Below are 24,627 nucleotides of genomic sequence, written 5' to 3' on the forward strand. Positions count from 1 at the left end.
GACAGCGTGTATAATTAGATCAACAGGCAAAATTCCTAAATATAGAGCCTTCATTCCACTAAAATAGATCGTGATTATCTAGTTTTCACATTTGACATGTAAATAAACAGTACCGACATCTGATACCAGCATTTAACTACAACTTTCTGCGGTTTTTCCAATTTTCAATTCATTTCAAAAATTCAACAAAGCCACATGGAATGCGTTCTAAATTCATGACATTTGAGAGTAGATGCTATAGTTAGAAATTTCTGTTGGCCGCAGTATTATGAGCTGTTAGCGCAAATTTGGAGAGGACTTTACAGTTTATCGAACTGAAACCATCCAGAATTAATCTGGCGATTATTTATTCAATGGCAGTATGCAAAAATATCTCCCACATTTTTATCAGTGTCCACTGTTCCAGGTGCTATTAAAACACACACGAACGGACACTTGACAACCGTTATTAATTCTACAAAAGTCCGGCAAAAAATTTAATTAAAGAGACCACGGAATTCATTTTCCTGTTTGAGTAAAGAATTTGGAGAATTCTGAATTAGTCACAGCAATTTCCTCTCTTTATGAGACTATTTGCCGATTTTAATCATACATGAAATGTTTGGTCTTGAAGTATTAGAGTTTACGATTATATCCAATCAAATCCTTTAAAGAATTTTTCGCTGCGGATAACATTTTTTTAAAAGATTTCCATAGCAGTGACGAACCCTCGGTTTGCATACTAAAAGCAATCATTTAAAGAAGACATTTATAATCCAGCCTGGGATATGTGAACGCACGAAAAAAATGAAAATACGTGAAACTGTTGCTAAATTCTGTAATTTTGTGCGTCATATTGATAGATGGGTTTGTGTGTGGCTCTGTGGTTACTATAAAATTGGTAAGTATGGTATTTGCGGATTTATTATTGGGGTTGGTTAAACAGAGCGCTTTGAAGCTAACGTGATCTTTCATTAAGCTTGATTTTAAAGTGCGTAACATTAACAAATTATTTTAATTCTTCGTTCGGATTTTAGAAAATCAATCATACAACCATGAAATAAAACTTTAATATTTTTTGTAGTTTAATACAAAAAATGTTACGAAAAACTCAAATTAAACATATTCGCAAAGAACAGACAATTCGGACCGTTTTTACCACAACCCAGATGAATGTCCTCCCGGAGGAATGCGTTTTCTTCGAGTTTGCACCGGTGGTTCTTCGGACACTTTCTCGGGTTCGATTTCGGTTCTCTTTTCACTCTCTGCTGGTTCACAACTCTCGGATTTATCATCTAGAGCGTTCTTTGGTTCTTCACTGGGTTGTTCTTTTTTGTGCGGTGTTTCCGGTTCTAGCGAAAAAATGTCTGTGCGTCCACCACCCGGAGGTCTGAGTACTCGGCTGGAATTTCTGGAGTCGCTTAATCCAGTAAAGATACCAGTTGAAGTCATCTTGAAGATTTAACTTTTGGAGTGACTGTATGAATTTAATGACAAATGGAAAATTTGATTAGGAATGTCACTTGTTGAAATTAGGACATGATAATTTAGCAAACTAGATTTATGAAAACGTAAATAGTTTGTAAATTAATACAAGTCTCAGTATGTTTCAGTAAAAGAATAACAAAAATTGTTCAACGCTTGTTTTTGACAAGTTAAAAGTTTTGAGATAACAATATAAAAATTTAAGACTTCGTGAAAAAACTGATAAAACGAAACAGGTTGTTAAAGTCAATGACCCAAAAGTACAACCTGTTTAATTATTTAAATAAACCTAATAATTTATGTCAACATCAATTTAGAATCCAAGCACATGTTATGCATGGGATTAATGTAGACTCCCGTTTCTTTGCCTCTGGAATTCCCAGAGGGAAGAGCTTAACTAAACAGTCACGCAGTTTCTTTTAACCGATTTAACGCAGTTTTCGTTGAGATTAGTTAAATGTATGAAAAATTTCCTTTCCTTCAGTTTAGCTGTCAAACAACTCTTTATCACGTGTAATTCCGCCACGTATGAACTGCAAACACCTAAGCGTAGACGACGATCCTCTAGAGGCAATGACAGCAACTCATTAATGAAACAAGGCGTCGCCGGCATTTTAGGCTGCACTCTAGAGCACAACTTGGGAACACTGAAATCGATTTGTGACGATAAGGACATCCCCTATTTAGACGTAAGATGGGCTGATGATCTCGGAACCCTAACAATTAATTTTTACCCATCTCAAAGTGCGCTGACACGTCTGTACGTCGATGCTATCACCTTTTGCTCGACTTCATCATCATCACACAAGACTTTTGGAATAGGACAGTTGAAATGAATATTTTATGTGGCGGAAACTAGATACGGATTGTACAGAATTAATTGCGTTTTAAATATTAAAGTGAAAGATGCAAAAAATAACGATTTAAATTTTGCGTTACAACAAATTAGTCAGGTAAAACCTGAAGAAATGTAGGTTTAACCTATCCAACTAATTTAATATAGCAATATTTTAAAGAAAAGCAATTTTTAGCAGTAACAAGAAAACTTTCGCGTTCTTCTTTTTAGTTGTTTATTCATTTACGTTCAAAGCGCGGCAGTTTGTAGCTTTATCTTGTCTCATCTTTTCTATAGCTTTATTCGATATGAGAAGTATCTACTTAAGTGAGTAAAATAATATTATTTTAAGTTTGTTTTAATCTAAATTATGTACTTAGAAACTTGGGAATCTTCCCGTAGAAGTTATAAAAGATTTATTTTTTTACAATGAATAAATTAAATTACATAAATACAACTAGTTTAGAATGGTTATTTAAGAAAAATACAATTCAAGCAATAAGAATTAAAAATGTATTCATGCCTACTATTCAATTCAGTTTCAATTCAATATTTCATTTGGCTTAAGCGTTAAAAAATCATGCGGGTGAAAAAGTAATTTATACTTAAATGATTTAGAGTTTTTTTTCGGTTTCAAACTGTTAAATTTGATTTAGAATCGTATTATATCAATATTTTTACACGTGTGTCTTACAACGTTTTATCTACAATTATACTTTAATTAGAAATCAGCGAAGGTTTATGTCAAAAAAATATGACACCCGATTTAACGTATTTTTGCAAAAAATGTCTGATTATAGTACATTATGTCATTAAGAGTCAAAATGAAGCTTTGTGCGCTGAGTCTGCTCGTGTGTCTGCCAAACGTAGTGAGGCAGATATTAACAGGCGAAGCACACAAAGCGATTTTTGCTCTGAATGGCATATACGATTTTTGTGCAAACGATAGAAAATTGCTCAAATTTGGTTTGTAAATTTTGCTTTTTCTCAATTTATTAGCAGCACTTCTCTGTGTAACTAATCTGTTTTAATTTTAGCAGTTGATACCACCTAGTCATCACACTGACTGATCGTTAAGAACTTGAGTACTAATGAGCTACGACTAGCACAATGTAGCAACTGCATGAAACGTCAAATTTAATTTGTCAACAGCTGTTTGTGCAATGAACAGTGCTGCCACGTGGAGATAATTATGACCGTTAACTACTTGATTATTATTAGAAATAATCCTGTCATTGTCAAGTTAGCAAACTCTTCTTTTATTTGTTTCAAAACAGTTTTCTCGATCTACAATAAATTCTCATATTTCAACTGACATTGTCATGCTTCACCATTATTCGTGGCGGAGCAATCCCAGAGTTCGACATCCACGACAATATTCTCATAACGTCCTCGTATTTATTGCAAATACAGGGCTTATTGGAGCAAGTTATGACAAGCTCATTAAATTACCGAGCCAGTACTGTGCTAATCAGAATCAGTCTGTGCCAAAGACGGGTCAGTGCAGCTTTATCCGCCGCTGCAACAGACATCTTTAATACCAGAATCTTGTTTCGTCGAAGTTGCAGCTCACGTTTATTACAACTGGTGGAGGAGAACAATCATCGGAGACGAACCATCTTTGAAGGGAAACTTTATTCACTACTCCCTTTTGTGGCGGGCCATAAAATCGTTAAAGGACTAATTAAATTCATACTTAATTGAAATTCCTGCTGGCTCATGATTGGCATGAAATTTTCGTTTGTTCGGATGTCTAAAGCTTGCTATGAATTTAATAAAAGAGGTTTTTACGTGCGGTGGTAAATAAAGTAAAATACTTGACAACTAGGGAGAGAGGGAATACTAATGTAATGAGTTTAGAAAATTTTGATAAAAAATCTACATTTTTTAGAGTGCTTCCTTCCTCTTTAGTACTCAGTCAGTTTTTGACAGATTTTAGAAACGGCTTCTTGTATTAAAACTGGCAGTGAAAGCAGAGCCGGAACAGGCAACATTTTATTTTATGCCTACTCACTTACCTTGATAAAACTCAATTTTTCACTCGCGCATTTGAAAAGAATTCACTTACCTGAAACTGAAAGAGGACATGCATTAGGTTTGTGCATTTTACAAACGTTCTAAAGAACTTACTTACGTTCGAGCAAAAGATTCAATTTTTATTTTTAGTCCGCCTAATTTAGCAAGTTTTTTATGTTCAGTGCACTAGGACTGGGTACCCCCAAAAGACACAAAGTTTTCGTTTGCAGATATTCCATTTTGTTAAATCATTTAGACAAACGCGCCACTAACGATTTTTTTGATCCTTGGATTGATAAATAGACGCACATTATGCAAATAAATACCGCTCGATAGACTTAAACCGTCACTCGAAAGCCGCTCGAATCCCTCACCCCTCCGCAGAAATAAATCATCTCTTTAGCATCGCAGCTGCATATCTTAACCGATTTCATTTTGATGTTATTGACAAGTTTACAACCCCTATAATCGAGTGTCAAAAAAACCTCAACGCTTTCGAGGCCTAAAACTGTCGTCACTGCAGACATACACCTGCTTATTCCTCCATTTCTGCTGATGGCGTTACCAAATACAACAGGTTATTTTCATATGTCATTTCCGCGAATGAAGAAACCATCCATCACAACTCGCCCTAATCTCGACCCTCCGTTTGCCAAGTTCAGTCGATTTTAAATCGCACATATACGAAACCACTTCAAGTGTGATCCAACTTGAAATGCTACAATCATAAATCATTTATGGGGGACGTAGTATTAAAAGGAACGTGACTCTATACACATATGAGCTTTTTGTGGGTCCTCGAAAAATCGAAGGCGTTATTATAACGACGGTTATAGCTGAAGAAACATGTTCTTAATAACAAAAAGAAACGCAAAACTGTATTCACTGTAATTAAATGTTAGTACACTCTTTAATTAGAGTAAGTGAGCATACACTTCATCAAAGTGAGATGTTTAACCGTTCTGCTGAATAAAAAGCCCCAGAGATTTGACCATTTACATAAACAGGATTCAGAACGGTAGAGGCTGAAATCCTTTTAAATCCTGATGGTGCGATGTTTGTTGTGCGGTTACAACGCCGCTCTTGACACAGATGCTTGTTTGAACTTGCTCCAACGTCACTCAGAAACAGAACAATACTAAGCAAGAATACAGTAGTTTTATAATCAACCACGCACTACATAGATCTTTAAATGCAGCAAAATTATGGTATTCAAATTTCGGAATCATAAGCTGCATTTGGGAGAAATTATATAAAATTGAATAAAATCGGTCGTCGTCGATATAAAACTGGTTTGACCACAAAATAGCGAATTGTTCTTATTTTTTACAGTAAGTATACTCATTGCTGTTAGCTCGCGCTCATTTTTTGAAGTGAGTAAAATGCACATATTTTTGCACCAAGGTTCGGCGATTCGGTTGCTCTGACTGGCATTTTGACCCCGTTTTCTGAAACTACGGTTTGTCTCCTATTGTTTGTGAAAAATGGAGAAATAGCAATTTTGCGCACTGAAAATCATAATAATTAGTCCCTACTAAACTAGTGCAACGTCCTTTAGTCACTCACCCGTTAAAAAAAAAATTCACTGCGCCGCCCTTGGACACTCTGCTCGCGCACATTTTCGTTCTCAAAAGGCCTCAGTTCACAAAAAGCACGTTTCTATTTGATGGTTTGACATTATAGCTCTATGTTTGTGACATTGCCGTCGTATTCTGCTAAGGTCACTAAGATGGAAATGTCATTTAATAACACAATATTTCTATCCAATGACCGACCATAGCTTCTACAGATGTTTGACAGTATAGTTCGTACAGTGAGAGTTTTAATGACACAAAAGTCACTATATCTATGCAATAAAAAGTGAACAATACGCGCGAAATTTAAAATGACAAAATAACCCCAGGGCTGCGTTCTTAAAAATCACTTTGTGTAAAATGTGACACAAAAGCGTTCAAAAAGATGCGCAATGCTTTCTGTCACTCGACTTTGAGCGTTCATAAATACCACGCTAAGAACGCACAAAGTGCTCGAAAATCGCCGGACTCAAAAACCCGATAAAACACTCCGCATGCGCAATGCGTAAAAAATTGCGAGAAGAACGATGCCGCAAACCGCATCTCAATGTCTCAAAAAGTTTCCGAGATATTTAACTTTAAAAATTACAAAAAATAAAGAAAAATGAGAATCAACTTTCCGAAATTTTGATCGGCCATAACTCAGTTACCTGTTGTCGGATCTAAAGTTAAATCCCAGATTGAAATCTGCGGAAAATTCTGCGTACACTGATGTATAATAACTTAAGTTTACTCGAAAAAATAAGAGATATATCAATATCAGAAATTTAGCATAGTTTTAGTCTTTTTGCGAAAATTTGCAAATTTCGATTTTTAAACAATTCATGAACTTCTTCTTATGTAAAAAATCGCGAGAAGAACGATGCCGCAAACCGCATCTTAATATCTCAAATAGTTTCCGAGATATCGAGCACGAATTGTTTTGAACCTTCAAAAATTTGGCCCTCTGGCGACAATCCAAAAATTCAAACGACCATAACTCAGTTATTTGTTAGCGAATATTGAAAATTCTTATGTTTTTGGATTCAGTGTGACATTCTGCGTAAAATGAGCCCAAATTTGTTGAGATTGCTTAATAAATAAACGAGACATTGGCCAAAAACTGTTTTGAAAATGTAATTTTCGGGTGATATTAAATCAAAGTGTTTTAAGTTGAAACGACGCATAGCAGGTTTGAATTATACATCAGTCGAAAGAGGAGCTCAAAATCTATCTACTGGCTCAATTTGAAATCTATCGGACAAATAGTTTACGAATTATGGCCAAAAATAAAAAAAATGAAAAATTTTCATCGTTTGAGTCGGATTTTTTTTTCGCGAAAAATCGACTATCGAATTTTGGGCTTTTGATAACTTTTTCTAACGTAAAATGAGCAGAGAAAAAGAATTACGCAAACCGCATCTCAATATCTCAAATAGTTTCCGAGATATTTAACTTTAAAAATTACGAAAAATGAGGAAAAATGAAAATCAACTTTCCGAAACTTTGATCGGCCATAACTCAGTTATCTGTTGTCAAATCTGAATTTAAATCCCAGATTTGGAATCTGCGTAAAATTCTGCGTACAATGATGTATAATAACTTAAGTTTACTCTAAAAAAAAGCGAGTTATCGGTATCAGAAATTTGATGTACCTATTTGTCAAACATTTAAATAACCACGGAAACCGTTCATAAACGCAACAACACTCTGGCGAATCTCAGTGTTAATCACATCAGTCTGACGTCACACGCTCCAACAGACGTCTCACTTTATGAACACACCTCAGTTACTGACAACCCTAACAACCCATTTCGCGTAGGAATTTAGTGTTTTTAGTGTATTTTGCAGCATAATTTACTACCATCCTATATGTCAACAGTCGAAATCTCCCAATCTCTCACCTGATATACTATACAGGGTCCGGCAACACTTGTGTCCACCCCCAAAATCGTCATTAATTTTAAAGTTACAATTTTGAAAATTTGGATACGCTCATAGTTGACAAAGTTCTAGAAGCTGACGCAAAAATTTGTTTTTTATCACGATTTGGTTGGCGTCGCGACGCCCAAGAGGTATAATTTTTAGCGATTTTTGAGTTTTTGCGGAAATATTCGCTAATTCAATTTTTTTTCAACATAACTGTGATACAAATATCTGAGTTTTTATTTTAAATCAAATGCAAATTGTGTTTAAAATTTGCGAAAAAAACGTTGTTTTATCAAGTTAGTTTTCAAAATTATGGCAGCGCATCGGCAAACTACGTTTACACCAAAATTTCACAAGTCACTTCATTCATTCTTATGAAGGTCAATTTTGATTAACTCGGGCATTTTGCACTTTATGGACACCAGAAATCGGTAATTAACATCGACAAAGCGATAATTTCACCAACTAAGACTTTTGTTACAATCTAAAGTGAGCCAAAAGATAGATGTCATTTGTGACACAAGATGCTGACAGATGAGTGTAAACGCAGTTCCCAACTTTGACGTAATGAAATTTTAAACTAACTTGATAAAACAGCTTTTTTTTCTCAAATTTTGAAGACAATTTGCATTGAATCTAAAATAACAACTGAAATGTTTTCAACACATTTATATTGAAAAAAAGTTAAATTAGAGATTGATATCACAAACCCTCACAATTAACTAAAAATTACATTTTTGAGGCGACGCCAAAACTATCAGTGATAAAAAACAAATTTTTGCGTACGCTTCTAGAGCTTGGTCAACTATGAGCGTATGCAAATTTTCAAAATTTTCTCTTTAAAATTAAAGACGATTTTGGGGGTGGACACAAGTGTTGCCGGACCCTGTATAAGGAACGTACGTTATGTACTTACCAATAATATATTTGTAATCATTAATAGATTGTTTTTGCATTTTTAACGCGTTTTTAAGTGTTTTATGTATGGCATTACTAAAATTTCGCCCATATTTGGTTTTTTATGTATTTCATGTATTTTGTGCATGTGACAAGTGATATGAAAAGTTGTGTTTTAATTCTTTTAATTTAATTAATATTCAATAAACATTTTCGCAGAAACAGACAGTTTTTTGTTACCTAAACATGTCAACGACTGATTTTTACGCAATCTGCTAATTATAAATAATGACTTTTAAACAAGAAGGTAACTTTTGTGGGTAAAATAATATCATTAGTATAACAATTATTGACAATGACTCTCCATAGTGTTTTGAAATGGGATTTTCTAATAATTGTAATATTATGGTGGCTGAAGTTATAAAACTCAGCACTCAGCATCTCTTCTGCACTAAAATATACTTGTGCCATAATCCCTTCCATTATAAACTAGTTTCCTAACATTGTTTCCTCTATACATCATGTGCAAGACGTTAAAACTTGAATAGGTAAGTTTACTTACACTTATCTTAAGATACTGAAATTATTTGTAGACACTATTTCTCTTCAGCGTGATGTTAAAAAATCTAATAACTAATTTTTGTTTCTGGTAAGATCTAAGATTATTATACAGAGTGATCTTAGCAAATACACCCCATTAAATTTCAACGAAACAAGATAACCCTTTGCTGAGCTCTATAAATCATTGACGTTGATGAACAGTTGGGATTATGGTTTAGCAAGGGTCCTGCAGAACCAATTTATCCCCACTGTAAAGGTTACACTAAATAGGCAATAATCTTCACTGTAATATTCTGAGTGTCATTTAACGTAATAATAGGAGCATAATCTTACGGCTAAAATCGATGCTCGTTATTCCTTTTTGCTGAGGTATTAGTTTTAATTCTGGTAATTACCGTGCAAATGATACAGTTAAAAACTGAACAAGGAATAGTGATTATATACCAAGAAAGATAAGACACTTTTTAGCACATTTCTAACCTGAAATCAATAAAACACCTTAATTTTTGACGTATATATGACGTTTGTTCATAGCCGTACTAAATATTTAGTTAAATTTAGGCAACCTAAAATACGCTATTCATTTTTTCTTGTAGGAGATAAATTTAATTTCACAGTTTAGAAGCAGACTACATACACAACGCAAAGTTTGCAAGCTAATAGTCTTAAAAAATATAAAAAACATTTCGTAATTGGCTTTGAGGGTGGCTAAATAATAGTAATAAGTGTTACACATTGATGTGTCTTGGTGGCAATAAAAATTTGATTAATTTTTTCGTTTCACGAAAACCGACAAGTACACGCAAAAAACGTTGTTTGCACGTCAATGAATTAATTATTTCATTGAAGCCGGTAAATTAAATTTTTCATTCATCTTCTTTCTTTGATGGCAGTGGTGGTGTTGGCCGCCTTTGATGGAAAAAATGTGTATTCAATAAATGTCGCTATTGGCATCGCTCGGCGGTTGAAAAACAATTTTTTAATCAATTTCTAATTCTAACGGCTTAAACTTAAACGGGTGTAATATGAGTGAAATTAAAATTACAATTATTAGATTTAACCAAGTTTAATTATTTATCCAAGTTGGGGTCCGTTAAAATGGTCGGATAATCCGCTTTATAATAAACCCTGTGATCAAAGTTGTAGTTCTGCTTTAGCCCATTCGGCCCATGTCACTTACACTTCATGCAACAGATCTTCTCATGGATAAATTACTGCGCCCCAAAAGCTCATAAATTACCGTAAATTGGGTACGGAAGCTTTACGGTGTTTGTTAAATTCGTAATAAAAGTCAAATATTGGCAAAAACTACCCCAAAGTAGACACTTTATATTGTACCAAATAAAATCAGTCTTCAAGTAAAGTAATTTCAATTAAATTCACCCGACCTCAAAAACTTTCTGGTGATGGATCTCTGGAACCGTCGAATGTCATTTCCGGATCAGGCGATGTCAAAACGCCGTAAAAACGTGAAAACGCATTCCATCGACAGTAAATCTGAGATTCCACTTTTTCACTGGCAAATATTTAACATTGAGGTGCCACAAGTCATTCATATCCCAGTTGCGCGCTCGAGGTATAACAATAAATGCAGGGACAAAAAATGGATAAAATTCCCTCGAGAGTCGCATAACTCATGATTTACATATTAAACTGTGTCAGCATCTACGACTTACGTCTTTCTCTCGCTTTTTATATTTTCTCAGAATGGACTGCCTCGGGCGAACTCAATACGTTTCGCTTTCAAGATTCGATTCCGCCATCTTAGGAAGTTTTAATTTTTGAATAGTTTTTTCTTGTAGCTGCAATATTTATACGTTTCGCTTGACTTTTGTAATTGTTCTTCAACAAGATTTTCCGAAGAGGAACTCAGCTTCTATAAAACAAACGTGATGTTCTTCTCTTTTGAAGTCTACAGACGTCAGATAATGCGGGGTTTCGTTCCGTGCATTTCTGTATACATGACTGAACCAGGAATTGTGTAAAGCCTTTTATAATAGACAAAGAAAAATCTGCTGTACGAGTTCAAGGTAGCAAAATTTTAAACGAACTTTATGAAATTTATAAATCGTTGGGATCGTGATTTTGAACTTGTCATTTTGGAGTAGATTTTTTCACTTAGAAGTGCTGGAATATTGCTAGACAAAATCGCTTGCAATTTCTTAAACTTAAAGATCAGGTGCAATAAATCGCCCGGGAAGAAAAGAATAAAAATTGGACGTGTTCGTGCGTGTTCATTGAAAAATATCGGCGAAATCGCTGATTTAGTGCGCCACGAATTAGTCCAACGATTACGCAACGAGTCATTCCTTCACTAAACAAATATCGAGACTTTTTGTCTTTCAATTCTTTTTCCAAACTACTCGTGAAATCCTTTGGGACGTTTCTGTTCTCCAAATCACAACTAGTCGGCTTTCTCGAAGCAGACTGGTGGTTGTTTGCTGTCACGAGTTCCAAGTTTCGGCGAGCTTTCGAACTTTCGATTCCGATCACGTCCAACGTCGACGCTAATTGCACTTCTTCCACGAATACTTCGAGAGATTTACTTAGCACTCGCTTTATTTGGAGCCACTTCGCTTTATCTCGTCTTTCACCATTTGCTTACGTGATTCTTAATTACTTCATTACCCCGTTAGTTTGCTATTTATCGATGTCGCGCTGTTTTAAATAGAATTGCCTATAAATAGTCTGAAAGTCGAGTTCGATAACTGAAAATTGGAAGTGTCAGGTAAGTGAACGGATCTAGTGTTAACATTTTGATCGATACGAAACGCTAAAACCGTCTGGATATCTGTTTTCCTAATTTCCCGTTTCAATATTCGATGCTTTAAACGTAAACACAGCGTCCTTTACTCATCCTCTCTACATGGTTTGTAACTTCAGCTTCATCTGCATATGCTATGGCTTCTTCGTGTAAAACATTTTATGCAGATATAACACGTTCTGTCCCTTTTATTTTCTCTCAATTTGAAAATGAAGTTGCCGTTGATGAATTGGCTCGTTCCCATTTCCTAGTAGAATCTACATTTCTGAAATTCCAAGTTAAACGATAATGAATTGATACAGCTGGGACCCAATGTACCTACTCTTATCTCCGTGATGAAGCTTGGTAAAGACATATTAAAATAGTTGGGTTATCGACGTACACACACGAAATGTGCTCATGAATGTTAGCAATGACTTGTAACTAATACAAAAGGTCTTATCTTGCTGATAAATCAAATCAAGCGTGAAACTGGAAATTACTAGAGAACACAAATTCACCTGCGTTAGGCATTTGGTGGAGATGATAATATTGATAAGAGCGGTTGTGATATGATGATGGAGGTAATTTGGTCCGTCAGGCCTTTTAATTTAATTTTGAGGTAAATTGGTTGCTTAATTTACGAAAAAAAAAAGGGCATGAGTAAAAGTAGACGCCCGGGACTAAATCGAAACTATAGTGTCCCTTAAACCACTTTTTATTCTTTATTTATAAATAAACGTTCCACAATAGGATTTTTTTTAAATCAAATGATAGCCTTCTGATTCTGAATCCGAAGTTCGTTTTATTCTATCAGGTTAGAGATATTTGAATAATTACTTTTTTTGTATTTTGAGTTTAGTTTCGTATTTTTAGTTTTGTTGCAGACTTGCAGACTCATCAACTCTTTTGTACATCACTAAAAATGTAACTAAATAAACTTTCTAACGATTTATAGAAGTTGCTGAAAGAGTTAGTTTTTGCCAAGATATTTGAAGAAAGTTCGATAAACGAACGGTTTTCTAAAACTTTTTGATTTTTAAAATAAACAACAAGTAAAGTAAAAACTTACTGGATTCAACTTTAGGTGAAAATTTGCTGGAGCTGAGTTCATAGCAAGATCCAAAGTGTCACTATTATAGAGCAAGGTCCAATAACCATAAATGGTTATGATTTAAGAGTGTTTGAAAACAATAAAAAAAATACATTTTGTTAACTTTCGATTTTTTTTTATTAATTTTAATTTGAAAGTTTACAAAATTGTATCATCTCAGTCTTTTCGATGATGCATTACAATAAAAAATTGATTTAATATTTCTTGGGTTATACAGGTTGTTCCAGAGCATTTACAGCTCATCTTCGTGCAATTTAAGGAAAAATGTTCACAAGTAACGTAGCAATAGAATGCTATCTAGCAAATTATGAGCTGTGATTGGTCAACTTAAAATGTTGCAAGGATTTGAATATTGTGCGATACAATAATCAATTCAAATTTTAATGAAAAATTCCTCATTAAAAGGAAATGCAAGAGTTCTGGGACAGCCTGCATAGGAAATTGTATATGAAAATCATCACATTTTTTTTTTAAATATGAGCTCAGTTTTCAACAATATCATAGAAAATACTAACCCTAGAGATAGGTTGTTGGAAATTATATTATATTTTTCCATAACACTGTTGAGCAATTTCATAACTTTGCAAGTTTTTCTAAAAAAAACATTTTTCAAAAATTTTTCTCAATTAGGAGGCCGTTCTACTTGAAAAATGATTTTACATTTCTCCAGAACAATTTTTTTTTCAAAATGTTTTGATCAGTGTAATTATAGTGTATCAATGATCAAAACGCTAAGGAAAAGAACCTCATCGAACTGAGATGTATCTCAAACATTTTCAATTTGCTATAAGTGGAGCGTTTGACTTTTATTTCAGCAAAATAAAATTTACTTCTTCAACATCTTTAAAGTTTTTTTGTATTTTGGTGTATTCAACGAAAAACATGCTGTTCCGTTTCCAATTCAGTTTGTAACCGCCGTCAGCCGCCGTTCAAGACGATTGCTTCCGCTGCATCCAACATCTCCACTTTCTTGAGTCGAGCGAGATGCTAATGTCGATACAAACGTCCGCAAGTTCGCTTTACCTTGGAACAATGCCGTCTTAACGAGCAGCTCTCAGGACAGTTGTATCAAGTAATTTGCTCGACAGTGGTGTGGAGTATAGGACTGTAATCGGTCCCGTAATTGCTCCATTGAGTTCTAAGACGCCACCTCGGACTAATCTAGTGGTCCATTGATTCCAGGATAATGGATGTTTCTTGGGGGATAAGCAGATCTGTATTGTGTTTAGTTTGTGGCTTTGTTCGAGTTTTAGTTCATTAGTTGTGTTGGACTTGGATCCGATGAACTAAGGATACTTGCAATCCTAATCTTCTGCGATGGTTTACCTTCACTGCCTGTTTGTGCGACTAGCCAAATGGTCAGACGACTGTTTAAATGATTAAGTCAATACAACCCGGGATGATTAATGGAGGCCACCAAGTCGCTAAGGAGCTCTGCGACAAACCGAACGTTGCTAAATAAATGTATTAACAAAACAAAGAGGGGATATTGTGGGTTCAACACATTTGCATTCGACGAAAGTGGAAATATACAAGGCTTTGCTTGCGGGTGGTCACCTAATTCTCAACTAGTTTGTGTTAACTGCACAAACATTCAAGGATTTACTTGGAAACGCAAACGGGAAATTCTTCAAGTAGATCAGAACCCCTGATAATAGTTTTTAAAAGAAATTACATAATTATCAGACGGAAACGTAACACGAGGAAGTCTTTGTAAAAGATTCACAACAGTTCTGATCGATTCCGAGCCAGAACTGTGGCGAGTAAATAACTAATGCAGTCTTGCCACATGCAACCGCATTAGAAACTAATTTGAATAAAAACTAAACAATGAGTTGGGGTAGAAACCCAATTTTTTGTTGCGTTTTTTATGAAAACTAACCGCCTCGTTAGTCATTGCATACAACGTTTAGCTGGAATGAATATAAGCCAGTCGGGTTAGGAAAAAAATTTTGATGCCGTAGACAGTGGATTCGTCCAGGAATTATTTTTAAGATCCCAATTTCTAAATTTTCACGGATAAACTTTTTATCTCAAACTTTCAGATTTTTATATCTCTAATTGAGTAAAAATGCAATTTTAAAATCTTAAAATTCTAAATATTTAAGAAAATAGAACTTTTTAAGAATTCCAAAAAACTAAAATTCTAAATTTATGAGAACTTGTGGGTCCAGTTTAGAACCTTGAGGGAGGCTAATCTGTCTTATTATTTGCTCAAAAACTGAAAACCAAAACCTTAAACCTTGGAACTCAAAAACTCTAAAAACTGACGACTCCTAAGAAAATTTCCTAAGAAAAAGAAGATAATAAAATGGAAACCTTAAAAACTTTACATCTTGTAAACTTCGAATTTTAAAGTTTAGCAGTCCATAGATTTTAACATTTCAGATAATGGGAAATGGGTGCACTGGTATTACAACACAGACACATTTTTACCAAATCTGTGACAAACGTGTCAATGAGTTGATTGCTGTGCAATTATGTTAGCAACACAATTAGCAAGTTCAATTAGTGCTCAACATAAAATAACAATTACTTTAGTTAATCCACTAGAGGCGATTGTAAAACTCGACCTATTAAGCGTGGTACTAATTATTCTGAGCATTACATTGTTATAACAGCGTAATACTTCCAGAAGCTATCATTACTAAAGTTGGGACAAAATATGCAGTTAGATACACAAAACTTCAATAAAGACAACATTTTTCTGATAGTTTTTATTGGTTATAATGTAGATGAGCAAACCCATCAAATGTGTTAACCATATCCCAAACACGTTACTCAAAATCCTGCGGAAACACAACTCCGACTTCCTTCCTCATCAAATCCATTAAATATGCGAGCTCAATTGACTCATGATGCGGCATATGAGAACTTTCAATTTTTCCTAAAATTGTTACCTACTTGCAGTACCCGTAAGACCGCCAATTCTCTTACCACTCAGAATACACTGCCTCGCTTCCTCTGCTTGAAAAGCAAGACCAGCACTGTTCTTATGAAAGAACTCCACTGGAGTCTGTGGCAGCTTATACTCATAAGTTTTCTCAGAAGTAATCAGTTGAGTAGGGCACCAAAAGTCAGGCATTTTGATTGTTCCTTTAGTACCCACTACAAGCCCTTCATTTGGTAGAGCAACACGTGCTGAGGTACTAACAACAGCCATTTTTCCGCCTGGATAAGTAATAATAGCTCCTGCACTCTCGTCAGTTTTTTGGTCGTTCAGTTGTCCATTGACTGCAATTTTCACCGGGCGCAACCCACGGAAGACGTACTGTTGGAACTGGAGAATGTAGACCCCCAAATCCAAGATGGCACCTCCTCCTAGTTCTATCGCTCTATATTTAAACATAAGATAGCGAAATTGCCACCAAACTTACTTCAATCTTTCGACGTGTTGCAACGCATGCCCAAAATGAATGGACGCAAAGAGAACATCGCCTATCGCTCCAGAATCAATCAGTTTTCTCATCTGAATGTAAGCCGGAAAACATCGAGACCACACAGCTTCCATTAAAAACAACTTCTTCCTTTGGGAAAGTTCCACAAGAGCTCTGGTTTGTTTCTCGTTCATTGTGAACGGTTTCTCGCAAAGAACGTGTTTACCGTTATCCAACATGAGTTTAGACACTTCGTAGTGTTGCGGATTCAAGTTTCCAATGTAGACAATGTCTAAAATTCCAAGTTTAAAACGAGAAATTGTTAAGGTACCACTCACCAATCTCTTTATTTCGGGCAAGGTCGTCATACCCTTCGTAGGCGTGTGGTATTCCATGGTCTTGTGCAAATTTCTGAGCAGAATTTAAACTTCTAGCTCCGATTGCTACAATCTTGTGGTGAGCCTCAGGGTATGTTTGCACGGCGGTGACAAAGTCGTGGGAAATCCGCCCCGCTGAGACTATTCCCCATTTCAGTGCCATATTTAGTACTGGCGTTGCCAAGGTCTCTCAATCTAAAGAGTTATCTACTGGTTGAAAGGTCAAATGGGGACGACTAATGGCTGTTACTCAATTCATTATCACAAAAAGATTATTTTGTATTTTGTTATGGTATTAATTTATTATATAACTGTCGTTGAAAATAATAAATTAGAGTTTATCCAAGTAAAAGCGGAATATTTTTTAGGTCTAGAGTGGTAAAATGTGAACTGCAAATTTATCGGCATTGACATATTTTTCACATTTAGCGCTTAGTGACAAAGTTATAACATTTTTTTAATAACGACGCAAAAATGATAGAAAAAGCAGTATAAAAATCATGTATAGTATTCTCGCGAAAAGCTTATAGCGAAAGCTCGCTCACATGCGGCTTGTTTGTCCTTTTCGGCGCTTACACTGTAAATAGCTATTTTGGCGGTGCTTCTAGCGTCGTTTCTAAAATTAATCCGTGCAAATAATCAAAAACGTGTGATCTTGAAACGACTTTTTTAAAATCCCTTAATGCAAAGCAAACATTCTTTTAATGTAACAAATATTTACGTTTACTCCCATTTTTTTTACATTTAGAAGTTTCGCTTTCCCAGCACGAAAAGCGTTCAGTCTAAACTACGGTTAGTTATGTGCGAAGGGAGGATGGTGCAAAACATATTGCGGCCTGATAAATGTGACATAAATAAAACCAATTCGAAAATCGTGTTACGCTAATGATCAAAACGTGTTTGTATTATCACCAAAATTGCCTTTTTTACATCTATTACCTGGTTCAACCAACATTTCATTAATTATAATTTTAATCTGGACCAAATAATTAACAAGGGCGTTGTTAAATTATTACGTGTCATCGACTCTTAAAAAGCGTAATAGGATTAATAACGAAATTAACCCCATTTGATTACTGCAGAACAATGCCAAACCATGAAATATTGGGGCAATATTGGTAACAGATCAAAGAGAGTCCATATTAGGATCTAATTTATTATTTATTTCGAATTTCTGCTCTGGAGTGCACTTCTCCACAATCCCTTCACAGTAAAGTCAGTGGACAGTTTCAATTTTATTTAAAAAGCCGGAAAGATCTTCACTGTACAATCCTCGAAGTGAAAACCTCTGATGAAACTTGAGTATAATAGATCAACGTTCAATTTATCAGTGTTATGATGACAAATTCGAATTGAAGAGTGATTCCAACCGTTAACGGTTTCCACCCGGATTCTGGCGGGTCTGTTTTGCATCGGAAATTAAGTTTATTGGGCAATCTCCTGCACTTTGACTATAACCCATTATCATGGAAAATAAGCTCGATTCTGATGTTGATGTTTAAATCTGTTCGCCGAAATTAAATCTCCAACTTTTCAATTTGATTTGTCTGACTATTGTTTAGAAGCCGTGGATGGTCTAAGTTCGGTAATTTGTTTGTTAAACTAAGACGAGTTTTTGTGACTGGCGCTGTTGGAGCGTAAAATTAAATTTACTTTACTTTATCGGTGTAGTGCAAAATGCGAATTTATAAAATAATTCGCAACTTGGCAAATAAGCAAATGTTTCAAGCTGTGAAAAATGGCTTGTTTAGCTCCTCCTTTTCTAATCAAGAAAACTGATTGCGAGTCAGCTCGGTAACAATTTGCGACTCTGCGACTCTTGTCGCTTGTTAGCAAAGTACAGAATACAATATAGTGCCTTCATTTAGAATTAGAATTAAGCGGAAGCTCACATGTAAATGTTTATAGTTTCGTAGATGTCTTCTGTGTGAGGCGGCAGTTGGTGTATCACCCTCAGCCATTATTCAGAACCTGGTGAAATACACACTGATTCAATTAAGATGCTTTAAGCAGCAAGTTGCGCTACTTAGTTGTTCTTGTTGAGACTCGGAACTTCTACGATCGCCAATCCTGAATTAATACCACCACTTTGGCAAACTCTTGTCTTTAACCAGGAAACAACCTGCTGAATATAACTGAAAGGGGGAAACTATCGACTAAAAACAAAGTCAATTTGCCCCGAGATCGTCAGCCTTATTGTTATTGCTTTACGATTCGGGAAGCGTTTTTACAACGCTAACGAATGTGGAAATTTCCAGGGCAAACGATCTGATTGAGAATCAACATTTATCTTTGTTCCAGTAATAAGACAATCACATGTGCTCTTCATTATATAAACTACCGCGGTTCGGATTAGAGCTAGAACTTTGGTTCTTGTTTAAGCTTCCAGATCCGTTTAATTATCGTTCTTATTAAATTGGATTTAATAATTTTATTTCAAGCTACAGTGTCTGGAATAATATTATGAGCTCTTTAGCAACATCTTTTTGACGATTTCGTGGAAGAATAATCACTTAATGCTTTAGCATCCTCAAGAATTATCTACCGAACTCGGATTCAAACATCAATTAGTTTAGAAACGCCAAACCAAGTTACCCTCGTCTAATTCCCGTTGGACAGATTTACACAGCCGCTTCTACGAATTAAGGTCAAACTTATTCTTGAATTTTAATTATTCGAAGCCGTAGAAAGTGTTATTAAGAATCGATAAATTATTGTAGGTAAACAGATCACCCCTAAGACAGGTTTCTAAATAACTAACTTTTTAAGATTCAAATCAAATTTTCAGGGGCAATAAAAATTGTACAAAGACAGACAACACCGAAATCATTATTTCTCAAATAACGTACAATTGAAATTCGGGCAACAACAATAAATCTTTGCAATTGTTGCGAGTTGCAATAAAAACAATTTTTCTCTAGAGAATAAACAGAAGTAATTACTTAGTTCCACCGTCATCGAGTCTTGAGGCAGCCCGGAATATTCCGGAGCTAAAAAATCGACGTTTTAATTGTGACAAACGTCCCTTTATCTCGTTGTGAAATTTTAAGCACGTCCTCGACATAACACACAAAAATCTTATTCGAACAAAAATAGTATATGACACACCGGAGTCCTATTACCCAAATCCACCTACAGCACAGTGCTGCCACTCTTCATTTCTGCCTCAGTGCTTATAAAACGTAACTTCGGTGTTCCTAGAGGACTTTTAAATTTTGCGTACTTCGAATTAAAGAGGAATGAGAGATGCTGCTCTAAAAGCTCAGACAACAGGCATTATTGATATGGTAAAGTGAAAGTCGTGTTGTTCTTTGTGACTCGGGCAACATAACTTTGATGTTATAACACGGAGCCGCTATCAAAGAACATATAATCCATAAATAAGTTACAACATACCACCTGCCGTCTTCACCTATGTCTTGAGTGCCTTCAGTCAGCAGAAACGATGTATCTGAAAGTATACTGCTAGAACGTGCCTCGAGTACGAAATGTCTCTGTTGGAAAACACCCGGAAATGTAGAACCACCGTTCAGAAAATACGATTGATTTGGAGGTTTGTTAAACATATTGCCCTCTAGCTGGGCAAATGTTGTTGTAAACTGGTGGAACTGTGTTGACGGAAGTAATATTATTTTATACATATTGTTGCTTATTGTAGGTTCTAGATCTGCTTAACATACCAAAGCGTGGTTCTATCTACGTATATAAACAATATTTCTGGGCTGACCCACATTTGTCGTTTTTCATTTTATGATTTCCAGGGTGTTTATTTACTTTAGACAAAAATATGTTTTCAATGTTTTATTATTGTAATGAATTGTTTTAAATCGGCAGTTTATTTTTAAAGCGAGAGCGTTTCTGTAAACATAGAAATGCAAACATTTTAAAATGGGTATGTATTTTGCAAACGATAGAAACATGTTAAACAATATGTAGTTGATTATCTTATGTTTCTCTTTTCAAATTTTCAAATTCGTTCTTAAAATCCTAAAAATTTTATATCCATCCAGTTCGCCGGATTAAGTGACTTTTGTGATATTCCACCAATAATTTTTTATTTTTTTCGATTATAACAATTTCTGAGAATTTTGTAGATTTTTTTCAATTTTTTTAACATTGTTTAAATTTGCCTAATTCTTTTGATTCTCTAAATTTTCTGAATTACCATAAAACTGGTAAAACTGGGACAAAATATGAAATTTTAGATAAGTAAAAAAATCTTTGAAAATCGACATAATTAGATTCATTTTCATCGTTTAAATTGGTAATATTTGAAGATGCATAAATGTATTTCCCATCTTATTTTATAAATATTTAGAAATGGTGCTCAGCTATTGAGTTAAAAAATAATTGTATTTTGAACAAGGGTGGGTGCGTCTGGTAAAATTATTATTAAAAAAGAAAGCTTTTTTCTAAATAATATGTTTGCACAAAACACAAATTTATGCATTCTGTCAGAGATATTAAATTTATTCTGCAAAAATTTTGAATTACCTGGCTATCTTTAATATCTTTGAATCATTTTGGTCTCACGGCATTTATAACCATTAATCATTTTTTGGTGTTTTCGTTTTTCGTGAATTCAGATTGCTATGCTTAAAAGCATTAAATCTCTAAAAGTAACTCAGATTCTTGGATCTTCAAGAATCTTTATACATTTTTTAAGTAAATCATTCAATCTATTAGCTATGTTTATTAAATTTTTCAGATAAATAAATTATATTTCTTCCATTATTTAAATCTTTAAATTCTGTTTTTTTCAGATCCTTGTTACTCTTTAAACACTTTATATTCTTGAAACTTCTCTAGCAAATTAGAACATCGATTTTTCTATTTGCAAGATTCTAAAAAGTGGTTAGATTTTTTAGATGCTTCGTATTCTTTAAATCTGAATATTTTAGATTTATAATAAACTTCTTGACTTTACTAGGATCTATCTTTAATTAGTTAAGTTTTGCTCTATTCATTATGACATTTTAGCTGGAATTAATTTGTTGTCAATATTTTTTAAGCTTTTTACCAAACTATTTGTTATACATATACATATGTTATTTATAATTATGTCAGAATTTGATATTTAAAAATTTACTTAACCTAAAATAAAGTAACAAAAAATATGTGGGTCAATTAGCTTGAAATATAAGCTTTGTCCTGCGCTTTGCAACAACGAAATGGCAAGTCCATCTGACTTGACTGCTCGAGTTTGTTCTCCCCCGTATTGTTATCGTCGGTTTTCCCCTCATAAAAATTTATGTTCCAGGAAGTTCAAGCCAAATATTAAAATAAAGGGTTACGCAATTTTAAATTATTTGTTTTTCAAGATTTGGAAAATAATTACCTAAGAGTGGTAAAGTAAAAATTTACTTTAATTTACTTCCTTTTATTTTCTCTCTATTAGCATGTTTCGCATGTTTATTCTCTCATGTTTCCACAAATACCATCAAATTTAGAAATTCCGGAACACTCAGTACAGTGCAGCTTCATAGGTGCTTTCAACAAACCTGTGATTAGATCAAACCTCAAACTAATTCAAACTGTTGAGCAATTTAACAAAGCTACTATGAGCTAGTTAGTATTTAATGCAGTATTGATTGATCTATATTAGGATCCAATACTTTTTTTGGACAGATCAAACTTTGGTTGGACCGAAAATTTATTAATGACCTGTAGGCAAAAAAAGACTAATTAGCCTCCGCGAAATCAGACAAAAACTGCCCATGAATTATTGATGCCTACAAGTGAGCCCGTCCAAGAATAATTCGTTCTAAAAGTGAATTTCTAATGGTTTGTTTAACAAGCATTAAATTCACCCTCTTAATTCACGCTAGCGTATTTATTAATCACCTTATCTGATACACAAAGTCTGGCTCTTCCCAGCTTTCTTTCGCATGCTGAAATAAGGCCGCAGATGGCAGATAGGACTTTTGTGGAAGTTGCTTGACTGGATGAATTATTATTTAAGACAGGTTTGAAATTTCAGAGTTCAAACGACATTTCAGGTGCCAACCAGTCGACACCTCAAACAATCATAAATTAGCGGTATTTGAACAAAAAAAATTTAATAAAAAGTTGTCAACTCGTTTTATCTCACAAGCTCATAGAGGATGGAGCCTGTCACGGACCATAATTTTAAATGAACATGTCCAGTAAATGAAGTTTTAAAACACGCAATGAACCCAATGCATGTTTAATGGTAGAACCGTGCGTTGAACGTTCTTTATGGGTCGTTCTTTCGGAGTTTTCTCTCGCAATCTAAACATAATCAAGAAGTTATATACCTTTACAAGGCACGAACATCTCCCATTGCAGGTATTTTGTAGGCGGACAAGGCAAATAAGTCAAATTTTTCAAGCGGTACGAAGAGTAATTAAACGCTTTACAAGTCATAACATTTTTTGCTTTAATTGCTTAAAACACACTTGCGACATTTTTGAAAAAGCTTGGTCATGATTCCGCAAAATATATTCAGCATTTTAATCAACACTGTTTAAATAATATTTATGAAAACAAAGTTGACCAAAATCAAACAAAAAGAAAATAGAATCACAATCCGAATATTGATAATATGATAAATATAGACATAGAGTTTTCCTTATGAATTTGTATGCAAGTCACTCCAGTTAGAGCTCCTCTTCATTGTTGCAATGCATCAGCATCTTAGAGTTTAGTAGTTCAGTAGGTGAAATATCTAGCAGCACTCAAAAGTTGGTCGTATGAGATAGTATTTAATTAATGTAATTATAATCTAAGTACCCATCCAAGCCATTCTGAAGTGCTTAAATTTGTAGTAAAGTTGCAGTTGAGAAAGTTCTGTATTAATACTAATTGGTCAATAGAAATTGTAAATCTGTGTATTAATTCGTTTCTATCATTTCTGGTCGGAAAGTTTAGTTATTACTATTACTATAACTGGGAGTTGTCCAAAATATATGAAAAATATAGAACAAAATAGAACAACAGATATTCAATAATGACAAAATGATGGCATCAAAGATTATATTTCAATTAACCTGAAAAATTCATGTTAAATTTAGATTTGTTTACGCTCGCTGCAGAATCGATTGCAATCGTGTGGATCATTTAGAAAATAAGCATGTGCAACATGTAAATAAAAAATGTCATAGCTAAAAGTATGCATTTCCGACATGTTTCCAAAATGTAGACAAAAGAAAATATATTAGGTATATAATTTTTAGCTTATAATAGTATACATGAACTTTATTATTTATTTTTCTCAATGTTAATTTTCTGATTTATATTGTATTTATATTTATTAAAATTAGGGAGTGGTGTTCTGATCATAAATTAAAAATTTATTTCAAAAAATAGTGGATGCGCCAAGTAAAATTCTAATGTACGGAATATTTGTAGTTGTCTAATTTTTTTTGAAAACTTTAAATATAATAATAGTATATTATGTTATTAAGAGTAAAAATGAAGTTTTGTGTGCTGAACCTGTTCGTGTGTCTGCCAAACGTAGTGAGCCAGACATTAACAGGCGAAGCACACAAAGCCATTTTTGCTCTGAATGGCATATACGATGTTTTTGCAAACAATAGAAAATTGCCCTATTTTACTTAAAAAAAATAAATTCATACAGAATCATAGTGCAAACTATCATAGGGCAAACATTTCTATGGTTACGGTGGAGCCCAAGCATATAAAGTGCTGTGTTCTGCTTAAGCATATAAGTGAAACTTATACACTGACAGTCAAGCTAGATAATGTATCACTTTTATGACGTTTTAAAAAAAAAATTAT

The 24,627-nt window shown here is 34.3% G+C and overlaps 2 protein-coding genes across 3 annotated transcripts in view; both read right to left on the minus strand.

The window, feature by feature from the left end:
* side-II (sidestep II transmembrane protein) overlaps positions 1-24,627 on the minus strand; it is a 217,551-nt gene that overhangs the window by 136,654 nt on the left and 56,270 nt on the right. The window lies entirely within an intron of this gene.
* On the minus strand, positions 15,815-17,068 carry LOC148181291 (trans-1,2-dihydrobenzene-1,2-diol dehydrogenase-like). The gene is made up of 4 exons (XM_088040418.1): positions 16,828-17,068; positions 16,490-16,781; positions 16,050-16,447; positions 15,815-15,999 (listed from the first exon to the last, which is right to left on the minus strand). Exons 1-4 carry the CDS (start codon positions 17,027-17,029, stop codon positions 15,890-15,892), a joined length of 1,002 nt encoding a protein of 333 aa, XP_087896544.1. The 5' UTR covers positions 17,030-17,068; the 3' UTR covers positions 15,815-15,889.

Source organism: Gnatocerus cornutus, chromosome 1 (genome assembly GCF_029298725.1).
Source record: "Gnatocerus cornutus isolate USDA-ARS CGAHR chromosome 1, icGnaCorn1.1, whole genome shotgun sequence".
Classification (NCBI taxonomy): domain Eukaryota; kingdom Metazoa; phylum Arthropoda; class Insecta; order Coleoptera; family Tenebrionidae; genus Gnatocerus; species Gnatocerus cornutus.